Below are 26,616 nucleotides of genomic sequence, written 5' to 3' on the forward strand. Positions count from 1 at the left end.
CTTTTAAAGTCCTATAACACTTTTTAATAAATGTTACTCTCTGTCATAAATAATTACCCAGAAAATCAAAAGTATCAAATCAAATTAAATCATAACTATTAAGTCTGTCCAAAAACACAGGATTAAACTATGACTGGATAGTCAACATTGGCTTTTGGAAATGAATCCTCACAAATAGTTGAATCGTGTGTTTTTCTCTGTCTAGCAGTGGGTATAACACCCTGGAGCATGGCTGCTGCCAGTAGTTCTTCATCTATTATTGACTATATTGCACTTTTTAAGCACCATGTGCTAAAGTTTCAAAGACACTTCTCTCGTCCCTTGGTTACCAATGGTTGTTTTATTGATAGCTTTCTTTCTCCATACTAAATACACAACTCAACCCCCCTGGCGAGAAGAGAACTATACAGTTTCAAATGTCTGCTGTGAGTTTTACTCCATTGCTCAACAAACTGTGATATTCAGGTTAGACACTTATTCCAAACAACACAATAGAACAAACAATCTGGCTACAGACTCCAGACTCTAGAATAGCATTTGACGCAAATATGTATACAGAGAGTAATGTTGATTTGAAAGTGTCTCTACAGTACAGTACCCTCTGGGCACAGACATCAGTTCAACATCTAGCTTTGATTTACATTTGGTTGAGTTGTTAACTAATTGGAATTCAATGTGAAATCGACAACAAAAAAATCACCATGTCATTCTATTTCTGTTAAAAATTGGGTTATGTGACGACTTTTTACTAATCTAATTAGTTGTCCACGTTGATTCAACGTCATCACTTTGATTCATTCGGTTGAAATGACATGGAAACAACGTTGGTTCAACCAGTTTTTGTTCTCTGTTGGCACATTCAAAGAAACCTACTTCCCAATGAAAAGAGGCCATAATCTGACATGATGAGTTATATACTTGAGGACTGGGAATCTACATCAATACGAAGGGAAGTGGATCGTTTATAGGGCTAACAAGCCATTCTGATTGCCAAAAATCACAGAACCTACAGAGTGGAAGTGAAAGTGATTTGAAATTACAGCATTGTGCTATGCGTGACAGTCTTCCAAAGGAATGAGGGCTCAGTGTTTGGTCCACTTGTCTCGCTAGGATGATTTTTCAATCTCAAGGTGCAGCAACAGTGTCTGAAGAAGCAGTCAGTGACAGGACCAGTCTTTGAGTCTGGTGTAGAGTTCATGCTCCATCTCAGCTTGATGGAATTGATGGGAGAAGGCCAAACTTACAGAGACATTGAAGTCTGAAGACGTTTGTATGACATATATTTAAAAAAATGTATGAGTTTGGTTTCAGTTTCCCTTGTTCGTTACTCATTCTAGCACAGTAATCCCCACATGCCATCTGCCCCCTATTCCTCACCTGTAAGATTTAGAACTCCTTGCAGACATCCTGAATTTAGGGAGGCCAGGCAACATAGTATAGACTTTGAAGTAGAAACTGTTTCAAGGCTGGCATTTTCTTTCTTAAATCCCATGACATTTCCTCCCTGCTCCTGAATGGGAGAATGAGAGTGACACGGAGAGGGGGCAACCAAATAAACCCTTCCTAGGGGCCGAAGCCACTAATCTGTCATTTAATTTCAAGCGGGTGTCTGGGCCATGAGGACACATGGCAAGGTCAAGGGCTACTGTACAGAGAGGGATAGAGAGCGAGAGATGTGGATTTGGAAGCACAGCCTTGGGTTTGATCAACAGCTTCATCCAGCTTAGAGGGAATAGTGATGGGCTTGGGGTGGGGGTTGAGGTGGGGTGGCTTCTCAGAGAAAGCCAGCCTGTCTTTTACACCAACCCAACCGCAGCCACTTATTTCACACACGGCAGTAACAAATACTCCTGGAGGAAATTCATTATTCAAAACAACTAAGATGTTTGGGATGAATAAGCATCTGCAAGTCCCTAAGAACGTGAGAGCGTAACTGGAAATTTAACACGTCTGGCTAGATCTGCATGTAAATGGAAGATTTGTATTACTTTTCACCATTATTCTTGTTTTCGTCATTATGTAGAGGAGTGTAGTCTGCAGATAAATCAGCTTGAATGGAAAAGTGGAGGTATGAATTGTGAGCAGTGTGGCTAATCCCATGGGTAAGGAGATATGTGTAATAATAGAGTGGACCTTGTTCTCCATGAACACACATGCAGTGGCCCTGGAAATGGACGCAATAATTACCAGTGACCGCTCGGGAACATTTTCACCATGTCTCTTTAATGCGAATCGGCACTGGGTTATTTTATGGACGGCTTTGGCATTGATACGCACATGGACATTTGGCACAAGGACTTGGCACAAGGACTCCAGTACCTGTATACTGTAACAGAACCTATACCATCACCCACCCACCCTCCATCTTGAATTCATAAAACATTCCACCTTGGCAGTTAAGAGTATCTGAGAAGAGTCCATGTTCATTAAAAACCTTACATTTAACGCTGCTGTCAGGTCACTGAGAGAACCAGGGTGTATCCCATGCACCATTTGCAGTTTGTTCGAGCTTAGCTGGCATTCAATTTCAATTCCTCCAAGTTATTGAATATACGAGAGCGGTAGACACTGACAGGTACAAGTTACTCCACGGGCAACCATTAATTAGTGAGTCAAGGAGTAAATGGAGAGGTACACAGCTACACTCCGTCTCTGGCAGGCAGACAGCTAGGGAGACACCGATGGCAGCCTCAGCTGGGTCATCTCTTAAGCTGCTCACTTCCTATTAGAAATGAGATCCTGGGTCTCTCAAACTTCCTACCTCGATACACAGGGAGCCTGTCAAATCCAATGGCGTTCAAGTGGAGTTTCTCTCTAGCATATTGCATAGAAATGAATACGACTCCACATCAGCATTCATATACTGCAGCAGTCTTCGTTAACTGAAAGAGTAGCAGGGGCAGGGAAATGCATAGTGCTGTAATAGGATATGATGGGTTTATGTCTTTTTGAAACCCAGGAGGAAGTGGTCCTGTAGGGATGGGTATGATGGACTCATCGTCAGCTCAGTAAGGACTGGACACTGTGTGGGTAGGAGACAGTGGAACCAGTCTCTCCGTTGATGGATAGGTGTAGTGGGATTAAATACCAGACTCATCGCTGTCTCACAGTCTGCCTCCTCACTCCTGAAAAGAAAAAAAGATTGTGTTAGAGAGAGGGAGGTTGTCAGACCAAAACCTTATGGGGAATTGAGCTATGGAGAAAAAACATTACAGAGACACTTTCTTATTCCAACAGGACAATATTACGGTTTGTTCCTTTTGATTAGACTGCAACATCTGTCTTTATCCAGTTGACCTGTTTTCCATATTACAGCTAACTCTTCTAAACTTTTAAGGAAGTCTGCCCACTCCGGTCCCAATAGACCCCTCCACACCACTGCTAATGCTACCACAGCAAATGAAACTGCTCTCCCTGACTCATTAAACTGGTTGGAAAATTAACTCAGACACACAGGGTTTAATGTCACACATGAAGCTCTCCTAGTTTAAAATTTTAAAAAGCAATATAGCAGGGTATAACCGTAGAGGTTCAGGTTAGATATGTAATTATAGTGCATCACCCATAGCTACCTGAAACCTACTGCTCTGGACTTACAATTGAAAAGAAAATATAAAAAATATATATATAATGTTTTAATTTTTCAGTAAAATAATAATTTAAAGATGTACGTGAAAGGAAATATATTAAAACACAAAGTTTGAGGTAGAGGAATACTTTATGCATTATGACATTTTGCAGTAGCCTACATGCTCTGTGTTCCAGAAAGGCTTCATCTCTACTTCCTGTCCAAACCTGTCATGCTTATAAAGCTCCGTTTGATTCTGATCTGACTCGAAGGACTGAGATTGCAGACCGTCAGCAGATGCAATATTCTCAAGCGTGTGGTGAATGCTGTCTTGGTCACTTTGGCTGCTGCCACTGTATGGAAACCTCTCTATCACTTCTTAATCATTACATCTTGTCCCCTTACTGGATCTGTGGCACGTGAGATACAGTTGAAGTCGGAAGTTTACATACACCTTAGCCAAATACATTTAAAATCAGCTTTTCACAATTCTTGACATTTAATCCTAGTAAAAATTCCCTGTCGTAGGTCAATTAGAATCACAACTTTATTTTAAGAACGTGAAATGTCAGAATAATAGTAGAGAGAATGATTTATTTCAGCATTTATTTCTTTCATCACATTCCCAGTGGGTCAGAAGTTTACATACACTCAATTAGTATTTGGTAGCATTGTCTTTAAATTGTTTAACTTGGGTCAAATGTTTCGGGTAGCCTTCCACAAGCTTCCAACAATAAGTTGGATGAATTTTGGCCCATTCCTCCTGACAGAGCTGGTGTAACTGAGTCAGGTTTGTAGGCCTCCTTTCTCGCACAGGCCTTTTCAGTTCTGCCAACAAATTGTCTATAGGATTGAGGTCAGGGCTTTGTGATGACCACTCCAATACCTTGACTTTGTTGTCCTTAAGCCATTTTGCCATAACTTTGGAAGTATGCTTGGGGTCATTGTTCATTTGGAAGACCCATTTGATTTAACTTCTTGACTGATGTCTTGAGATGTTGCTTCAATATATCCACATAATTTCCCATCCTCATGATGCCATCTATTTTGTGAAGTGCACCAGTCCCTCCTGCAGCAAAGCACACCCACAACACGATGCTGCCACCCCCGTGCTTCACGGTTGGAATGGTGTTCTTCGGTTTGCAAGCCTCCCCCTTTTTCCTCCAAACATAACGCTGGTCATTATGGCCAAACAGTCCTATTTTTGTTTCATCAGACCAGAGGACATTTCTCCAAAAAGTACGATCTTTGTCCCATGTGCAGCTGTAAACCGTAGTCTGGCTTTTTTATGGTGGTTTTGGAGCAGTGGCTTCTTCCTTGCTGAGCGACCTTTCAGGTTATGTCGATATAGGACTCGTTTTACTATGGATATAGATACTTTTGTACCTGTTTCCTCCAGCATCTTCACAAGGTCCTTTGCTGTTGTTCTGGGATTGATTTGCACTTTTCACACCAAAGTACGTTCATCTCTAGGAGACAGAATGAGTCTCCTTCCTGAGCGTTGTGACGGTTGAGTGGTCCCATGGTGTTTATACTTGCTTACTATTGTTTGTACAGACGAACTTCATACCTTCAGGCTTTTGGAAATTTCTCCCAAGGATGAACCAGACTTGTGGAGGTCTACCATTTTTTTCCTGAGGTCTTGGCTGATTTATTTTGATTTTCCCATGATGTCAAGCAAAGAGGCACTGTGTTTGAAGGTAGGCCTTGAAATACATCCACAGGTACACCTCCAATTGACGTCAATTAGCCTATAAGAAGCTTCGAAAGCCATGACATAATTTTCTGGAATTTTCCAAGCTGTTTAAAGTCACAGTCAACTTAGTGTATGTAAACTTCTGATCCACTGGAATTGTGATACAGCGACCTGTAAGTGAAATAATCTGTCTTGTAAACAATTGTTGGAAAAATGACTTGTGTCATGCACAAAGTAGATGTCCTAACCGACTTGTCAAAACTATAGTTTGTTAACAATACATGTGTGGAGTGGTTAAAAAACGAGTTTTAATGACTCCAACTTAAGTGTATGGAAACTTCCGACTTCAACTGTATCTCTATAAAGTGGAGAAACTGTAAATAAAACAACAGAGACAACTTGATGAATTATATAAGTCAAAAGAAGTCAGACTGAGTCCTGACAGTTTCCTAGAGGTCTCTGTAAACTCGCTGGCTCTGGATTTCCATATGTATCAAACAGAAGCAATCCATTTGAAAACTAACTCCAGTTCCCACTTTCCTTGCCTCCTCTCAGAGGGCAGTGCAGCTGTGCCTCCTAATCCATCAAACAAATGAACACAACACAATATTTTCACACCTGCATGCTCTCATCGGATTCAAATCTACTTCTGGATATTCCCAATTTGGAAATGCATGATGTGTGTGTTCAAACAGGGGGTCATTCTTACTGAGTCCAGGACAGCAGCGTCCTGAAATGAATTTCAGAAATGAAAGACCACCCCAGACCTTTACCAAAGGCTATAGAGATTGTTCGGCTGTACAGTTGAAGTCGGAAGTTTACATACACCTTAGCCAAATACATTTAAACTCAGTTTTTCACAATTCTTGACATGCAATCCTAGTAAAAATTCCCCGTCTTAGGTCAATTAGGATCACCACTTTATTTTAAGAATGTGAAATGTCAGAATAATAGTAGAGAGAATGATTTATTTCAGCTTTTATTTCTTTCATCAAATTCCCACTGGGTCAGAAGTTTACATACACTCAATTAGTATTTGGTAGCATTGTTTTTAAATTGTTTAACTTGGGTCAAACATTTCGGGTAGCCTTCCACAAGCTTCCCACAATAAGTTGGGTGCATTTTGGCCCATTCCTCCTGACAGAGCTGGTGTAACTGAGTCAGGTTTGTATGCCTCCTTGCTCGCACAAGCTTTTCAGTTCTGCCCATAAATTTTCTATAGGATTGAGGTCAGGGTTTTGTGATGGCCACTCCAATACGTTGACTGTGTTGTCCTTAAGCCATTTTGCCACAACTTTGGTAGCATGCTTGGGGTCATTGTCCATTTGAAAGACCCATTTGCGACCAAGCTTTAACTTCTTGACTGATGTCTTGAGATGTTGCTTCAATATGTGCACACAATTTTCCTCCCTCATGATGCCATCTATTTTGTGAAGCGCACTAGTCCCTCCTACAGCAAAGCACCCCCACAACATGATGCTGCCACTCCCGTGCTTCACGTTTGGGATGGTGTTCTTCGGCTTGCAAGCCTCCCCCTTTTTCCTCCAAACATAATGATGGTCATTATGGCCAAACAGTCCTATTTTTGTTTCATCAGACCAGAGGACATTTCTCCAAAAAGTACGATCTTTGTCCCCATGTGCAGTTGTAAACCGTAGTCTGGCTTTTTTATGGTGGTTTTGGAGCAGTGGCTTCTTCCTAGCTGAGCGGCCTTTCAGGTTATGTCGATATAGGACTCGTTTTACTGTGGATATAGATACTTTTGTACCTGTTTCCTCCAGCATCTTCACAAGGTCTTTTGCTGATGTTCTGGGATTGATTTGCACTTTTCGCACCAAAGTACGTTCATCTCTAGGAGACAGAGCGCGTCTCCTTCCTGAGCGGTATGACTGCTGCCTAGTCCTGTGGTGTTTATACTTGCGTACTATTTTTTGTACAGACGAAAGTGGTACCTTCAGGCGTTTGGAAATTGCTTCCAGGGATGAACCAGACTTGTGGTGGTCTACAATTGTTTTTCTGAGGTCTTGGCTGATTTCTTTTGATTTTCACATGATGTCAAGCAAAGAGGCACTGAGTTTGAAAGTAGGCCTTGAAATACATCCACAGGTACACCTCGAATTGACTCAAATTATGTCAATTAGCCTATCAGAAGCTTCTAAAGCCATGACATAATTTTCTGGAATTTTCCAAGCTGTTTAAAGTCACAGTCAACTTAGTGCATGTAAACTTCTGACCCACTGGAATTGTGATACAGTGAATTTTAAGTGAAGTCATCTGTATGTAAACAATTGTTGGAAAAATGACTTGTGCCATGCACAAAGTAGATGTCCTAACCGACTTGCCAAAACTATAGTTTGTTAACAAGAAATGAGTTTCAATGACTCCAACCTAAGTGTATGTAAACTACCGACTTCAACTGTATATGCGACACACATACACTAAAAAACCCTCATATCTTCACGTCAGACTCCTGACTGAATAGACTGGGAAGTAACACAGACTATCCAAACTTGAAGAAAACTTTCTCTCTATCCAAGAGCTCCAGCAGACAGACATCAGGAGGACAGAACCATTCCATCCCACTTCTTCTTAGCAGGTTGAGATGCTGCATGCTGACGGACAGTTTCATTTACAGCCAGTGCAGGGGATTGCACACTAATTTACTCAGGTTATAGGAGACTTTTCCTTTAGAGCAGCAGAGTGCCGGGGTTCGTTCTAATGAACCACTGTAAATCCACACTGCACTCATTTCAGTCCTCATTTGCATTGAAATGGAAGTGCCATATTTCATTCTCTTCCTTGGTAACCTTCCACCACTTATTTATATATTTGGAGAACCCTGTACTGGGAGCCACGGGCACACTGTTTTCAGACATTGACATAAATGACAACAATCTGAGTCATTATCAGAGAACAACTCCAGGTGGGGGATGCTGACATCAAAACAGACATTTCCAGAAGTCAATATGCAGCCTACGCAGCTTTGGAGAGAACTTAAAACTGACAAGGTAAGACAGGTTACCCATAAGGCATTATGAAATACACAGAGTCCTTATAAAGATGCTCTACCTAGGTCTTATCTACTTCATTTATTGAACACTTCATTTGTATCATTTGTATAAATGCATGTGGTATATGCATTATAACATTGGTGGCAAGCACACCACAATGAATTATTACAAACATGACAATGATAAATAATACTCAGAGAAAACCATTCCGTCATACCCTCTGAGACGTCACAGTCACAGCTTCAGTGACTGTCACCTCAATGCAGCGTCATACATCACACACACGCCACATAAATGTCATATGTACATTTCCCCATATTTTATTATGTGGTGTGATTTCCCCCCTCCAATTTCCTCCAAGCCCCCCTGGTGTTAATTATCAGGCTTCTTTCCCCTAGAGCAGCCTTAGCTGTGGAAGTGCATTAATCTTGATTCTCCACTCCAGTACAAAGCCTTGTTTGTAGAGACTCCTGTGGTAAGCCCCAAAGGCGGAGTGATTCAGAGTCAGAAGAAGAGAGAGGAGAGGGAGAAAAGAAAAGAGTTGCAGATCTCTCTGTGTTTACACTGGGAAACTTGGCCGCCTGGCAAAGCAGCATGCAAACCATTCATCCCATTCTTCCTCAGTGTTATAATCATCATCTGTATGATGAATATCAAGCTGTGCATCTGTGATGACATCACAAGGGACCATGGGCTGTTATGATTTATTGATTTGGCCTGTGGTGGAATAATGAGGTCACTTTCATGTCATCATCCCATTCCCACTCAGTGGACTGATGGTGTTCTGGGGACTAACTAGGAGCTCTACAATTAAATGTGACCCCATTCTATGTTCCAAATTTTCTCTCCATCCATGTAATTTAATGGTCTGCTCTCATTGCTGTAGTGTAATTACAAGGTTTTCAAAACATGTTCCTTCGTTAAAAATGTAGTATATAGTGAGCCTTGGATCCTGTGCAGCTAGTAATTGGTGGCGAATCAATGTTAGTGAATTTTTTAGGCTACTATACTGTTCTGCAGCTGCTGGTTTGCTGTTGGCTGGTCACTCTGCTCTCTCTCATCTAATATGTCATCCACATCACTGCACAGATACAGACAGAGACAGCAGCACACTCTCTGACAGACACATCTATCGCCCTCACCAAGGATTTTATCTTTAATTAACACAGGTCAATCCAGATATTTCCGCCAACGGAAAGACAGAGATTGTATTATGATTTCCATGACAGGAAGTTGTTTTAAGCCTGCGCCGGGTCGAATAATCATTAATTGCACTGTCATCACTGTGGCTGAGTGGCAGAATTCATGAGAGCTCATTCATTTAAACAGTCGCAGTGTCTAGGTTGAGGAAGGTGCTCCTTTTGAAACCTTCTAGAACTGGAATTCAGAGGGCTTTTAATGGCAAAAAATGTTATGCCCTTGATTTCTTGTAAATCGTTAGTCCTCAGTTCTAGAATAGTTTCTCATTATGAAATCTTGTTCAACAGCATTGAGGCACTAAGCCCAGTTTGTCAACACAGTGTTACACATCTTTCAGCCCAGACGCCTTCCATTTGGAGCCATGTATTTTCTCACTGAGATTTATAACAGTGACTCACATAAAAAGACATCTTAGGCTGTGTTTACACAGGCAACCCAATTCTGATCTTTTTTCACTAATTGGTATTTTGACCAATCAGATCAGCTCTGAAAAAGATCTGATGTGAAACGATCTGATGTGATTGGTCAAAAGACCAATTAGTGGAAAAAATATAACAATTGGGCTGACTGTAAACACAGCCTTACCGTCTGCAAATCCAGCGTATTTGTGCCTATTCCCATTTGGGTATGCTAACTTCTCTGTATTTACATTTCTGCCTTCTGTAATTCTCTTGATGTTCTCAACACACACCTTTCCTTTTCTGACAATAGTTTAGCAGTATGTAATTAATTTAGTCAATTTAAAAGAACAGTGTTTCAACACAATGTTACCAGCTCATATTTGAGATGACATTTGTGAAAGGTGTAAACAAGTCTGAAGGTGTGCGCTACTGTGTACTGTATGCCAGTGGAGGCCTCTATAAAAGTCCCAACCCCAGTTGGACAACTCATGTGGCCAATGAGAGAAGAGACAACAGTGCAGGCGCCAGGCTCCCGGCCCTCTGCCCCGGCGGGGGTGATGGAGGACATGATGAATGCTCTGGAGGAGTGTCTCTCCATCCATGTAATGCAGGGGGATTGGACAGTCATGCCAGGCCAGGGGCATCAGGACAGCAGCAGCGACAAAGACCCTGAGCCAGGTATATTAAGTGTTGCTGACAGCCAGGTGACACCAGAGCTCTGTGATGTGTTGACTGCACATGACTCAGTACCATGTCACCATGATGGAGTGATAAACAGCCTTGAGGATCCATAGATCACCTGAGACGCTCTATATGTAATGTGTATATGTGCCGCTGCATGCATACCGCAGCCCACCGCACTGAACTGTCAAGGGGCCCCAAGGCAGTGGGTTGTAGGGAGGGAGGAGGGAAGGTGAGTGGTCTCCATGCTGTGTATTACATACCCAGGCTCTCATCTGGATTATGAGTAATCTATGCTAGTTAATTGAGCCCAGAGGCAGTTGGCTTCAATGAAGCCTCCTGTATTTTTTTGGTGCAAAATAGAAGAAAAATAGCTCTCAGAGGAGCGGGGCTCTCTGTCGAGAGGCAAACAGAGCAGAACTCCTGCCGTGTTCATTAGCTGTCATTGATCAGTGATTCAGTCCCCACACTCCCACTGCCTGCCACTGCACACTGATATTACCCGTTTCTTGTCATGAAAATCGTTATTAAGGTAAAAAAAAAAACAAGTGCAGCCAGCCCAGCAACTTTGGTCCTTATATTTTATTTTTCACTGCACTATTCTGATGCGTATGGCTCTGCGCCAAACCTCCCCAAGCAAAGCTACAAAATACTATGCAGTCAGTGATATTCTGAGCAGCAGAACTATCCATCCTAGACCATCCTCCAATATCAATATGATGCAGTTTTTTTGCACATCTCTTTATTGGCTTTTCCTCATCTTCCAGTAGCTGGTGCTTCTGTACAGTACAGTATTATATGGCTGCAGACTCATTATCCTGATAAATGGCTGAGACAATAAGCTAAATAATGCACATAGCCAACACCTCCCGGGAGAGCTCTAGCCCAGCGTAAGTGTCCTGTCTGACATCATCAACATCAGACGAGCCTCGCCGCGGCGCTGAGACAACAGTAACCCGAGGAGCCGCGTCGCCGCCTGGCGCCTGCCCTCTCCCCAGAAACACCCAAAGGTCCCAAAGACACGCCAGGCGGAGCTTATTCCTCACCTCACGCCAGCTCTCTTGCTCTCGGTGTCTCTCTCTCTCAACGACTAGCCACGGCACAGCAGCTATACTTTAAATGCTCTAGGAACAATTTCCCATTTTTATATCTCACTTTATTTCTTCCAGTTATCTCTTCCTCATTCTTATAAAAAAAGAGAAGAGTGGGGCTCCTCAAAGTGATGCGTCGTCTCTGCTCGCTAAAACAGGACAGAGACAGAATAAGCCCTTCGGCCAACACTGTAAAACATAACAATGAGATAGATTCTTAGAATGACAGTCCAGAGTTTAAGTGGATATACAGGGGAAAATTAAAATCAATATTTTAGAGCTCTAGTAGAAAAGAGGGTGGAGAGGGCCATTATGTAGAGCTAATTGTACCTATAGGGCCTGTCCTATTAGACGTATTAATATCTACTCTCTCATTGGAATTCAATTGTGGTACTGGCTGTTGCTGGATGACTAGGCCATATCTGTCTCTCTGCCTCTCCTCTCTCACATTCACACAGGATTTCCTTTATTCTCTTTGTGTCTGGCCTTGACAATACCTCCTCCTTCCATTGGCAGATATAATATCAGGGCATGTGTGCTGCAGCTCCCAGTACAATGGGATTCGGAGGTTCTCTTTGCATGACTCATTTGGAGTAATATGTCCTCCTGATTAACGTGGATCATTAAATTGTGTCAAACGTACACGTTTATACTGCATATCTCACCATGCTATAGCCGATAACAAACGCAATCGGGCTGTCTATTAGCCTTTCAGGTAAAAGCCTACTGGCAGACAAGGTGAGAGTCCTCCACTATGAATGACACTTCCCTCAAGGACACACAGTCCTCTGTGAGGAATTACAGGAGATGCTTCACCATTGTTCAATGTTTCAGCGAGCACTCACTACGGCTAATTATTAACCATGGCAACAGCTCTGGATGTGAACACAGTATGGACACGCAAAGTGAGTGAATTGCATACCCAGTGGCCTGCAGTTGTTGTATGAAAGATAAGAATAGAAAACAATAATGGATCACTTCTAAACAGATATATCAAGAAGGTAAAAGGTTTTATGAAAACAAAACGTCCCATGACACTAAAACAAGATAATCAGATGCACTGAACTTCCGTTATTTAATAAGACATGCTGCACTCTGCATAAATGAGGTAATCGATAAAAAAAATGGCCACAGAAATATTAAAATAATTGATTGGTGGTGATTCAGCAGGAGAATATGGTTTACAGGATATTGGCCTGCGACAGTGTTAGGACTGAATGTGAAGGTCAGGGCGTAGTAATGACAGATAACCTCCCAGACAGTGGCTCAAATGGCACCCTATCCCCTATATAGTGCCCTACTTTTGAGCAGGGCTTATAGGATTCTATAGGAAATAGGGTGCCGTTTTGGACTCAGACAGTGACTTGGTGCCTCTGCTTTATTTGGGGTAGTTAGAGGAAATGAGTTCCTCCACCCTCTGTCATCATGGTTGACCCTCTCAGCAAATTATATTTTTATGACTTGATCCAATCACTGTATAATAAAAACATACTGCGACCGTATATAAACGCACAATAAAGATATTGATATCACTGTCTTGACACCAAATAACTTTGCGTTATTACAGCAAGAGAAACATCTGTATTATTTGCATAGTAACATAATATGTGTGAGTTGACAAAGTGTGGTGGTGAAATGCAGTGTCAGCTCCTTCACTCCAGCTGGCCCTCGTGATTATTCTCCAAATGGGATGAATAGAATTATAGGGAAACTATCCCATCCTCTTATTAACACATCCATGTCTAGAACCCCTAAACCTGCCCAATGAAATCCAGCTATTTTATGGATGGAAGGAAAATAAAGAGGAGGCTCCCACACTGCTTCCTTTAATGTGACAGGTTCAATCTTAGTCTGGTCAAAATTGATGGAAAGCTTCTGAAACGCCTCTAAAAATATCCACGAGCAATATCAAACATGCTCATCATAATGAAAGAGGAAAATATAGATTTCACAGAAAAAGCTGTGGTGACAAAAATGTGCTTGGCCTTCACGGCTTTAACCTCCCTCTGTCAGCTAGTGAAGCTTTCCTAAAATAGCCACAACACGGTTCCCAACCTGGGCTTCCTGGCCTGGGCAGTCCTCTTCCCCAGGCCTAGGTAGGAAGGGTCGGACCAGGGGAGTGAGGCGGAGCCTGACACAGCCTCCCAATGCTTGGCCTGCCGATGGGCCAGCCCATCCCTCTCTCCAGACAGGCAGCAGACCAGGGGCCTCAGAGGCCAGGCTCCAGTCACCGGGTGATGGATGAGGCCTCACAGTCTGCCACTGCATTACTGCTGCTGTCTGTGCATGGTCCACCTGACCCTCACGACAGACAGACAGACAGACAGACAGACAGACAGACAGACAGACAGACAGACAGACAGACAGACAGACAGACAGACAGACAGACAGACAGACAGACAGACAGACAGATTATACTGCACTGGGCTGTTCTGGGAGAGGGAACACACCACACCATCCAAACACTCCATAAGTCTCTCTAGACAGTGTCGTTACACAGCTGCATGGTAGGCAACCATACTGTACATCCTCTTCAGATAGCAAGCTGAATACTAGAGACTGAACGTCAGAGATATTTCTCCAATAGTTAGATAGCTAGTTATTTAGTGGCTTGCTTTTTGAGCAAGCCATATGGCTACATGGCAGACAGGGTTCGGTAGGTTATTTTCTAAATGTAACCCGTTACAGTTACTATTTACCTGTCCAAAATGGTAATCAGTAAAGTACATTTTGGATTACCCAAACTCAGTAGTATAATTGGATTACTTTCAGTTACTTTTGGATTACTTTCCCCTTAAGATACATCACAAGAAGGCAAACAGGATCCATCAAATGCATTTGGTGGTCTCTGACTTGTAGTCAGAGAAAAAACTTATTTTGCGTATTTTCTCAATGCTGAATTGAATGTCATAACACAGAAAGGTGTCATAATGATTTTTTTCTTTTTCTCGCAAACAGCCTTTCTGGATTTTAACATAATCCAATAAGTAATCATCTAGTTTTTCAAAAGTATCTGTAATCGGATTACTGTTTAGAGTAAACAAATTGTAATCAGATTACATGTAACTGATTACATGTAATCATCAGTTACTCACCAACCCTGAAGGAAGTGTACTGTATGTCGGTGGGCTGAGCCGACAAGCATCATCCCTCTAAATGATTTATGCAGTCAAATTCCTCTCTTTTTTTTACATGTTAAATAAATACCGTGAGCAAAAGATTGGCGTAGTCAAATCCACTAAAGGGAGCAAATACACTGTAAGAAACAGATTATAAATAGAGTGACTTGTTGAGGTGACGGAGACTATTATCAACACCTACGTGTCTGTCTGGCTGGGAGAGAGAGAGAGAGAGAGAGAGAGAGAGAGAGAGAGAGAGAGAGAGAGAGAGAGAGAGAGAATGAGCGAGAGAGAGAACGAGAGAGAGAAAGTTGATGCTTCTCACTTTACAACCAGCCTCTTTTTTTAACCTCCTCCTGTAATTCTGGTGTCACTCCCGTCTCCCAAAGAGACACACAAACACACCTGGTGCTGGAAGCTTAATGAGTCATCGCTCCAATGATTAAAGGTCTAATGCGGACGTTTTTTTTTATCTCAATATCAAATCATAACATGCTATAATTGAGGAAAATCATGTGTTTGATGGCACTGGGCCTTTAACATTAATTGGACTTTAAGGGGGGTTAGGAAGGAGCTGGAATATTCAAAACCCACTTCTAATGACATTGCACAGAAATACATTTGTCATAGCAACCAATGACCCAAGACATTCCCAAATTCCTGATTGTCCTTCACAGAATGAATGCAGCCTGAGGCTCATTACAGAAGCAGTTACCCACAGCCTCTGCAGACCTTGGGGCCTCGAGAGCACTTACTGAAAATGACACACACAAACGCGCGCACACACACACATGAAGGATGTGTAATGATGTCATATTATGTGATTCCTACCTGTGTTCTATTGGCTTTAGCTTTTCAGGGGGGTCATGGCTGAAAGACAGAACAACAGAGAAATATGAGCTTCGTAATGCCAGTAAGACAATTAGGATGATAGAACAATACAACATTGTACAGTAGAACTGTTGGCTATTTGCAGCTGAAAGTGGTTCCCAGTAGCATGAGATGTGAACATGTATGTAGCCAGCCTTCATACCATCTTTGTAATCTGCTGGTAGGGCTGTTGCGGTGACTGTATTACCGCCACACATGAGCCACGTGACCGTTGAGTCACCGTAATCTCCTCTTATGCACTCTGGACATGCATTAGTAGTACCCAACTCACTAATGACCATCAGGTCGCTAATGGCCTGGTACTCAGGGCTCTATTGTCCCTCTAACCACTCTGACATTAATGCAAATGAAATAGAAAATCACATCAAACACATCAAACAGTATGTGCTTTTAAAACTCACCTCACTGTGATTGATACATTTGAAGAAAAAGGTTCAACAACAGGTTGAAACTGAGTGGAAAACATGGTCATTGTGGATGTTGTTTCAAAGTCTAACACAATGAAATGGTTTGTAAGGTGATGATTAATTCAAAACACCAATATGCATATTCGAGTTTATGCATACGCATTGGCTTGTGAGCCCTACACCACCCCCCTAAAAAAAAACTAAATTAAAAGAATGATTTGCCGTTTCTAGTAATCACCTTTGAGAGTGGACTGCATTATTATGCACACTGGATGGACTGTTTACCTTATGCTACACTCCAAACTTTATATCCATGAGCCTGGGAAAGAACTTATAGGCCTACGCAATGAGGTTGGTAAATTGATTGTGCAGGGCGGCTAAGCCTATATTTTCATAATTAATAGGCTGACACATTACCTTTAGCTACAGCATATCTCACCACCGTGCATTTCCACCTCCTCCTCTCTCCTTCATTACTTTCACGCAGAGAGAGGGGCTGTCAACAGTTTAATGAAATAGGTTTCGGTGTGAATACATGTTACTATCGATGTTCCTGATCAGATTTCACGAGGTTTCCCAAATGAAACACTTGGTAGCTGTAGGAACAGGGTTGGAGAGCCCATGGCATACAGAGTTTGGGTGGAATATCACCTGCATGCTCCTCAAACAGTGATTGATGCTTGGAGTGAAATAACCAGAGTGGCCTGAAAAACGAACCAGCAGGAAAGAGGCCTCCATTCATTATTAGAGTGCATATGGATGACCTGTCTTTTTCCCTCTGTCCCTGTTCCTACCCATTTAATAATGGGCTTTTCTAAATCAAAACAAATGTTACATATTAGTAAAGACGAGATTAAATTGAGAATAGTGAACAGCATGTGAAGCCTGAGGAAAGGAACAGAGCGCAAGATTTCTTTTACTACCTTCTCAAACATCAATAGCCTATAGCCAGTCGCATAATTTTGATTTCTAAGACATTCTAAGGTTTGTATCATTCACAACTAAAGTTGCCAAATAACTCTAAATCTAGTGTATCTGACCTGTTTCAAATCACTTTTACGACCAACATAGCCCCTTCATATGCGCACTCGCTCCGGAATGGGAAAAATATCCTTTCAATTTGATTCAGCAAAGTTAAATTATATTATTCTTACTATAAAATCATATAATATAAAATAAGGGCACAGGACTTATAAGCATATCTTGTAGCTAAATGAACAAGCCTACAGCCTATGGCATAGATAGGATAACATACAGTAGGACAACTCATATTCTGTTCTTCTGAAATAAAATGTCTTCATATCATAATGTTTCTTTAGACATGCCTAAAATAAACAACAGAATTATTGTGATGGTGTATATTACATTTTTTTTAAATATTTTTTTCCATGTAAACTCAGCAAAAAAAGAAATGTCCTCTCACTGTCAACTGCGTTTATTTTCAGCAAACTTAACGTGTAAATATTTGTATGAACATAAGATTCAACAACTGAGACATAAACTGAACAAGTTCCACAGGCATGTGACTAACATAAATGGAATAATGTGTCCCTAAACAAAGTGGGGGGGGGTAAACCGCTCATTTCTTCGACCATAAATGCAAATCCGACCATCACCCCCGACCATCACCCCTAGCACTTTTTGCCAGTCCTGTCTTGTCCAGCGACGGTGGGTTTGTGCCCATAGGCAACATTGTTGCTGGTGATGTCTGGTAAGGACCTGCCTTACAACAGGCCTACAAGCCCTCAGTCCAGCCTCTCTTAACCTATTGCGGACAGTCTGAGCACTGATGGAGGGATTGTGCGTTCCTGGTGTAACTCAAAGCAGTTGTTGTTGCCATCCTGTACCTGTCCCGCAGGTGTGATGTTCGGATGTACCAATCCTGTGCAGGTGTTGTTACATGTGGTCTGCCACTGCGAAGATGATCAGCTGTCTGTCCTGTCTCACTGTAGCACTGTCTTAGGTGTCTCACAGTACGTACATTGCAATTTATTGCCCTGGCCACATCTGCAGTCTTCATGCCTTCTTGTAGCATGCCCAAGGCACGTTCATGCAGATGAGCAGGGACCCTGGGCATCTTTCTTTTGGTGTTTTTCAGAGTCAGTAGAAAGGCCTCTTTAGTATCCGACGTTTTCATAACTCTGACCTTAATTGCCTACCATCTGTAAGCTGTTACTGTCTTAATGACCGTTCCACAGGTGCACGTTCATTCATTGTTTATGGTTCATTGAACAAGCATGGGAAACAGTGTTTGAACCCTTTACAATGAAGATCTGTGGATTTTTACGAATTATATTTGAAAGACAGGGTCCTGAAAAAGGGCCGTTTCTTTTTTTGCTGAGTTTAGATGTTCCAAAAGCACGCATCAGCGGCTTGGATGCATGGAGGCCTGGAGAAGCTAAACGTGTTTATGTTCATTAGCGGTCAAATTACCGTGAGACCAGCATTTTTTTGCATGACAATAACCGGCTGACAAAATTTCATGAACGCCACAGCCCTATCTGTGGGGTTATAGGTCCAAAACATCAGACCACTCTGGAGGCTCTCACATTGGTTTACAGTATTTACCCAACCTTATCATGACTCTCCCAAATGAACGAATGAGGCGGGATTACAATCTAACGGTTGTCTCTCTCTTTAACCCCCACCCCCCCACCCCCTGTCCCTCCCTCCCTCTCTCCTCTCCTGTGTGTGTGTGTGTGTGTGTGTGTGTGTGTGTGTGTGTGTGTGCACCAACCTTGCCCAGGCTAACAGGAAGCAGAGGGCACAGTGCTTTATTTAATTAGCCACTGCAGCGGAGTGCTCATGTGGAACCGACGCGAGGCCCTGGAACACGAAGGGGAGGCAGATCAGGGGAGTGAGATGGATTGACGACATGTCGCCTCCCCCCATGGGGGCTTCACTGGGCTGCAGGGGTACGGGTCACACGACAGGGAAGGGGGGGACAGATGACGTTTATGTACAGGAATTCATCCTGGGAATGCTTGTTGCTGTCCCCTAAACCCTGCTCGACTAATGGAGGGCCCTGCCCCTGGGTGTACAGTATACCTCTTCTCCCAAAGACACATCCGTCCTGCAAGCTCTTTGCAATGACTTTATCTAATATTCTGCTCAGTGCTACGTGACCTCAGTGGGCCTCCATGTTGTTGTGATGCAGAATGCTGCTGACTGCTTTCATTAGGTCTGACAGCGCTCATTATTCCACATGATTTAGGAGCAGCTATCCCTCCGCTATCTCTCTTATATTGTGACAAAGATCTGCTGGCCTTCTCTTCCCGGACCAACAGATAACCCTTGAGAAGAGGCTAAACCCTGCTCAGTACGCAAAGCACATGCCATTAACAGTTCAAAGAGGAGAGAGGGAAACCTTCTAGCAACACACTACCTAACAGGATCTGGCCCAGTAGTACGGTAATATATGAAAAGCCAATGAAATATCCAACACTGTAGGGACACAATTAGCAGAGTCAGGTGCTGGTCTTCTCATGTGTTTTGATTATAGGAAAGGTCCCACCCACAAATTATGCGTGAAAGTAGAACAGAACATGAACATGCCTGAATATTACAGTCCTCATTCTGATGCAATTGGCTTTTTACACCAAAACCCCATTCTCAGGGTGCAGTTTGATAGTGTTGAAGTAAACTCCCTCTTGAGGAAGGAGTGTACTGTACTATACTAGTGAGGAACACAAGCAGAAGCATACGAGTTATGCAGAGGAACACTTAGCCATGGAGCACAGGGACGTCTGTTAATTAGCTCTCCTAAAGTTCCTTCTGTGGCCCACATCCACTAATGAAGGAATCATAACGACTGTATTTACATATCTTTAAGCAGTATTATGTGACACGCTGGGACAGCACATGAGAAGAGGAGCACCGCAGACTACACTGGCTGCAGTGGCTGTGTAAAGAGAGGCCTGTCGGGCTTGACTGTGGCTGGGGAGAGAGGCTTACACTGGGGAGAGAGGATGGGGCTGGGGAGAGAGACTGGGACTAGGGAGAGAGGCTGGGGCTGGGGAGAGAGGCTGGGGCTGGGGAGAGAGGCTGGGGCTGGGGATAGAGGGTGGGACTGGGGAGAGAGGCTGGGGCTGGGGAGAGAGGCTGGGGAGAGAGGCTGGGGAGAGAGGGTGGGGCTGGGGAGAGAGGCTGGGGAGAGAGGCTGGGGTGAGAGGCTAGGGAGAGAGGCTGGGGAGAGAGGGTGGGGCTGGGGAGAGAGGCTGGGGAGAGAGGGTGGGGCTGGGGAGAGAGGCTGGGGAGAGAGGGTGGGGCTGGGGAGAGAGGGTGGGGCTGGGGAGAGAGGCTGGGGAGAGAGGGTGGGGCTGGGGAGAGAGGCTGGGGAGAGAGGCTGGGGAGAGAGGGTGGGGCTGGGGAGAGAGGGTGGGGCTGGGGAAAGAGGCTGGGGAGAGAGGCTGGGGAGAGAGGCTGGGGAGAGAGGGTGGGGCTGGGGAGAGAGGCTAGGGAGAGAGGCTGGGGAGAGAGGCTGGGGAGAGAGGGTGGGGCTGGGGAGAGAGGGTGGGGCTGGGGAGAGAGGCTGGGGAGAGAGGCTGGGGAGAGAGGGTGGGGCTGGGGAGAGAGGGTGGGGCTGGGGAGAGAGGGTGGGGCTGGGGAGAGAGGCTGGGGAGAGAGGGTGGGGCTGGGGAGAGAGGCTGGGGAGAGAGGCTGGGGAGAGAGGCTGGGGAGAGAGGGTGGGGCTGGGGAGAGAGGGAGGGGCTGGGGAGAGAGGGAGGGGCTGGGGAGAGAGGGAGGGGCTTGGGGGAGAGGCTGGGGAGAGAGGCTGGGGAGAGAGGGTGGGGCTGGGGAGAGAGGGAGGGGCTGGGGCTTGGGAGAGAGGCTGGGGCTTGGGAGAGAGGCTGGGGAGAGAGGGTGGGGAGAGAGGCTGGGGAGAGAGGGTGGGGAGAGAGGGTGGGGCTGGGGAGAGAGGGTGGGGCTGGGGAGAGAGGGTGGGGAGAGAGGCTGGGGAGAGAGGGTGGGGCTGGGGAGAGAGGCTGGGGAGAGAGGGTGGGGCTGGGGAGAGAGGCTGGGGAGAGAGGCTGGGGAGAGAGGGTGGGGCTGGGGAGAGGGTGGGTCTGGCTCTCCTCTAGACTCCTCTCACCTTCTCCTCATCAGTAGTACTGAGTAGATTGCAGCTGGACATTTTTCAGGACTTTGTGGTTCTACTAATACCTATGGTCATGGGAATATGACTATTTCATGAAAGGACACAAAACAATGTGTAATGTGTAATCTTGGTTCCCTGAGAAAAGGGAGGAAGATGTAAGCCTAACGTGAGAGATGGAGATGTGAGAGTTTCTCTATAAATAACGTGGTCATGCCTTTTCCCTTTCGTGACGTGGTCGTTGAACTTTACTTTTCAGGGTTGTCACGGTTGAAGAGATTAAACAGCTATCCCACTGAATTGTGGAGGCTATTATAAACACTGCTATGGGAATACACCAATACACCAACTCTGATGTGACTGAGTCTGAGGCAGCTACCCTAGCCGTTTCCTGTGCAGTGTATTAAAATCATCAAGATATTTAGGTTGATGAGCTATTGCACCTGACGCTCTAATGCGATTCAAGCAACCGTTATCCATCTTTCAGCTGTTGCCTTGGAGGATGGGTGACGTGGTCTCACTCTATGGTATCAGCATTATGGAGCATGACACTAGCTTGTCTTCAACCTTGACGGCACCTTGTCTCTGCAAGCCAGGTAGGAGGGTTAATTCACCTCACAAAGCGGAGACCATTTTCATTTCTCTCTGCCTCTTTCGGAGGGTGCTCAAATTGTTCTTTCTGATGTTGTTTCCCTCATGAAAGAACTGGGTCACGACGATGCACACTCTGCCAGTGCCCTGTTTCTAGGGCCTAGGCTAACTCCACAGAGCCCAGGATGCAGAGAGAGCAGAGAGACAGACAGGGGCTAGTGGGGCAAAGAGAGAGATTGCAGCCCACTCCAAACAGTGTGCTGCTCTGGGATTACTGCAGCTAACTCTAAACTGTGCATCACGCTCAGATTACAAAACTCATTTCAGAAAAGAGGTGAGGGTTGGGGAGTGGGGAGTGTGTGTGTGTGTACTGTATGTGGAAAGAGAGAAAGGGGAATGGTGCTGTTGGCTCACAAAGCAGCAAGCACATCAAGGATTTCAGGTCAGGCATCTTGTTTGTAAAGCGGTACCCTGCTAGCTAGCTGCTGTAACGCCCGGTGAGGGGAACACCTCCCTTTCCAAACGCAGAAGCCCAGGATGAGCCCAGGATGAGCCCAGGATGAGCCCAGGCTCCCAGTTATCACTGGTTATTGTTCTAATCAGGCTGGCTTTGAAAAGGGAGGCACGCTCTCCTCCGGACAGCTCATTAAGATAACACACAAATGCAGCTCCCCCCGTCATCCTGCATTTATTAAAGTGGCCTTCATTTCAGCTCCTTTGTCTCACACAGGAACCTCTCCCCTTGTCAGCGCAATTGGAGCCAGATGGCAAAACAAAGCCGCTGTCTGGAGTGTTTAAAAGAGATACCTCAGACGGCAGAAGAATGAGCCGCTGAGCCCCTCTTCAGCTCACGCCCACCACCGTACGCATGCGCACCACCGCCCGCACAGGTGTGGCTTTCAAGGAAAAGAGAAAGGTGAGGGGGTTGTTGAGGAGTCAGGAGAAAACAGTGGGTTGAGGTGGAGGGTCTTGGAGGTCTTCCTCCTCCTAGCTGCACCTGTAGGTATGGGGGCCACTATGGGTTGCTCCTGCCACTGGGCTGCAGAGTTCACTTCGAAACATTCACGAGACATGCATTAGGGAAAGGAGCCATTGTCCACTCTGCCCAGAGACCTTCCTTCACCTCTCGGCTTATTAAAATCACATAGCATTAACTGTGGTGTTCACAGGGAGGCTAAATAATTCAATCGCACTAAAAGAAGAGTCAAATGAATAACTTGAAAGACTAACGCTGGAGGGAGAGTCGTTCAGGCCTATACCTGGTATCCACCACGGCCTTGACTCAGAGCACAGAACTTGCTCTGCTTGCTAATTAAACAATTCAATCAGGACACAATATTAAGTAGTATCACACAATTGTGCTGAAAAACGTGCTCACTGACCAAACATTAGTACTGCATTTAGACATTGCCCAGGATGAAGCAGAAATCCATTCCATCTAAGTTCTTTGCAATTCAATTAAAAATGGAATTAGAATGGGGTATGCATTGAGGAGTAATTAGCCTGTAAGTGCATGGTGTAAAAATGTGTTGATGGTTGTTCCAGATGTGCCTTGGCTGACCTGTCTTAGACTGCTCCTCTTCCTGCAGTTCTTTGGCCTCTTCAAGCTCCTTGGCTGTGGAGAGAGAAGAGAAGCCATCAGACCATTAAACAGAAAAGACACAGGCACGCAATGCACTGTTCCTCTGGATTTCATAAGGCAGCAGCTCATTTAAACCTACGGTGTGCTCATGCTTCACGGCTCAGTCGGAGGCTGAGGCTGCATGTGGCACTGGACCACAGCTGCCCCCCTGGCCTGGCCCACTCACAAAGACAGTAATCACATTAAGCTACGGCCACTGGCCCTCCTCTCTGGAAACATACTGTCAACTGGGCCAGGCTGACAGAAACCACAGTGATGGGCACACACGTGCGCGTGGGCACACGGAGGCAGTAACAAACGTGCACACACACACACACATACACACAAGCGCACCTACACACACGCACGCACACTCCAAAAATAGACCAGGAACAGAGGACGGCTGATTTGAATTTCCTGACACCATCCTCAGCTCCATTGTGTTAGAGAGAGAGTCTGCATTTAGTGTCAGACACTTACTGCACGCCCAGATTCAACTGATCATTGGACCAAATTAAACGTGAAAGCAACAATATTGTCTCTGAGTTTTTTTGTATGTGTGCTGCAATTTACAAGACTGACAGAGAGAGAAAATCCTTGCAAAATAACAAAAAGAATTGCAGCAGTAAAAAGGTTGGTATGTTTCATTTAAAATATATATGCCGCTTATATTGTAGTATCCACAGTCCATCATACATCACACTATTCCATTTCCGTTCCACATTCCTTCAAGTCTATTTTGAAAACACCACACTCAGACAGTATGTGTATGCCTACAGGTTATAATTTCTCAGAGTGATTCATTCAAATCTCCAGCTTTTCAAGTGAGTTGTTTTCCCCCTTTCTTCGCATGGCATACCTACCTATTTCTGGATCCCTCCTCAGAATGATTATCTGGGAGGATTTCACAGGAATCCATTTGAGAAGGTCACATATTTGAGCAGCTGTCCTCCTCTAAATTCTGGTGCCAAAGGGACATTTAGTTTAAACAAACATTCACTAGAAACCTTTACAGCATTTGTGTTTTTTGTGATGAAGACAGAGGGAATAGAATCACCGACCTCCTCTCTCTCTCTCGCTCTCTCTCTCTGTCTCTCTCTCTCTGTCTCTCTCTCTCTCTGTCTCTCTCTCTCTCTCTCTCTCTCTCTCTCTGTGTGTCTCTCTCTCTCTCTGTCTCTCTCTGTCTCTCTCTCTCTCGCTCTCTCTCTGTCTGTCTCTCTCTCTGTCTGTCTCTCTCTCTCTCTGTGTGTGTCTCTCTCTCTCTCTGTCTCTCTCTATCTCTCTATGTCTCTCTCTATGTCTCTCTCTATGTCTCTCTCTATGTCTCTCTGTGTATGTGTCTCTCTGTGTGTCTCTCTGTGTGTCTCTCTCTCTCTGTCTCTCTCTCTCTCTCTCTGTGTCTCCCTTTACCTCAGCACTATGACGTCACACTCTAGCTCTAAAAGTTGGTTAGAAAATATGAATAATGAATGTGGAGTGTAAATGTTCTGTGAGAGACCTTGAGCCGCCTCTCCTCAGTTAACAGCCAACACTTCCTGTCCTGATGCAACAACCTCTGACACTATGGGAAGAACAGCCTCCAGGGACACTTCTACAGTACCAGGATGAACCAGGCAGCCTCTATGTCAAAGTCAAAATGGTGGCTGCCATCCACAGAGTTTGAGTGAAAACTGCTCTGGCAAGGGGAAGCGGCCATCATAAAACTCTGAGATGGATTTCAGAGTTTAGGTCCAATATAAGAAGGTTATTTAAGTGATTAGTTACATCCCATACGCATGCAGGGACAAAAACAAGTGAGTGCAGCAGCTGGATGAAGCACCTGGAAGACAGAAGCTCACAGAAGACAGATATTCCCTGTACCCAGGGGAGTGATCTGAATCATCCATGTCCCCACGATGACCTTCATCTATCAGAGGGCCATTCGTCCCATGTCACCTCCACATAACACACTCCACATAACACACTCCGAGGGTACGTCTGATTAAATCACAAGCTCATTTAAATGTAAAAGGAGCTTCAGGAATATGGTACACTGGTCCATTTACAGAATATGTTGGACATGTATGGTATACACATTCATTAGGCAAGAAAGAACGGAAGGATGAAAGGAAGGAAGGAAGGAAGGAAGGAAGGAAGGAAGGAAGGAAGGAAAAAAAGGAAGTAAGGAAGAAAGATGTGTACTGCAACAAATACTAGTATAAATTGAGCTTTCATCTCCCAGACTCCAATCCCACTTGCTGCTCTGCCCGGTTAGGATACACATCCACTGCTCCATATACATTATGACAGGGAAGAAAAATGGCTTACTATGTTTTGGACTAGTTTTGACCCCTCTACCCTCACTACCCAGAGTTTCAGAGGAGAGCGTCAACTTCAATCTGGCCAAACCCAAGAACACCATTAAAAGATAAGACAGCCTCAATTAGGTTGCACTTTCCTGCTTCCTGCAGTTCCAACAGCTGTGAATGTGCACTTCAACACATCTCCACATCTGTATTCATACGGTATCAATTTATCTGGGTGTGCGAGTCTGCGTGCTACTCGGCAAACAGGGATCATAAAGAACTTGGAAACATTCACAGACAGGGAACAGAATGAGACTTAACCTCTCATTTAGCTGAGTGGTGCACCGCCAGTTAATCAACCCTCTCTCTCCACTACTACTGGAGGAGCAGCCTGCTCCTCCTGGTTACTGGAGAACAGGTCTGAGACCCCACAAGACCTTTTGCTCATGGTATAGAATCAGTGTTTCCCCTAGGGTTCTTTTCAGCAGCAGCGGGGGGCAGAAAAATAAATATATTATACTTTTATTTGCATGTTTTATATTTTGCAGTATATATGAAATGAATATAAGGGAAACACTGGGAATGTATTGTAATACTCTCTCCCTCTCTCTTTCCGTTTCATTTTGATTTCATATGTTCCATCGAGCTATAATTATTCTTGCCTGTGCATGTGTGTCAGTTCCAGATATATTTTTAAACCCCAGGGACCAGTGCAGACACTGGCTGACCTTTATTTAAATGTCTCCTCCACTCGGAGCACATCTCATTACAGCCAGGCCACCGGCTCCCCACCATACATCTCAGCTCAAAACTTTAGTTCTCTCAGTCACTCCCTACTCTGCTTGCAAGCCGTCCACAGCTATTCAGTAGTGCTAATTATCAGACTCTTCTAAATGAACTTCCTGCAGACAGACGGGGTCACAGCATCTCTCCACAGCAGCAGATAATCATATATACAT

The 26,616-nt window shown here is 44.4% G+C and overlaps 1 protein-coding gene across 3 annotated transcripts in view; it reads right to left on the reverse strand.

The window, feature by feature from the left end:
• Positions 1 to 321: 321 nt before the first annotated feature.
• The window catches only part of LOC115203013 (CD276 antigen), a 76,834-nt gene continuing 50,539 nt past the window's right edge, over positions 322 to 26,616 (reverse strand). For 2 of the 3 annotated variants that reach the window (XM_029767266.1, XM_029767265.1), the window contains 2 exons: positions 23,313 to 23,366; positions 322 to 3,125 (listed from right to left, as the gene is read on the reverse strand). In XM_029767266.1, coding sequence (XP_029623126.1) covers positions 3,094 to 3,125; positions 23,313 to 23,366 — 86 coding nt within the window. In that variant the 3' untranslated portion in view covers positions 322 to 3,093. Of the gene's footprint in view, positions 3,126 to 15,598; positions 15,638 to 23,312; positions 23,367 to 26,616 lie in introns of all 3 variants that reach the window. The other variant, XM_029767267.1, reaches the window with a different exon arrangement.

The sequence above is a fragment of the Salmo trutta genome, chromosome 12 (genome assembly GCF_901001165.1).
Source record: "Salmo trutta chromosome 12, fSalTru1.1, whole genome shotgun sequence".
Taxonomy (NCBI): domain Eukaryota; kingdom Metazoa; phylum Chordata; class Actinopteri; order Salmoniformes; family Salmonidae; genus Salmo; species Salmo trutta.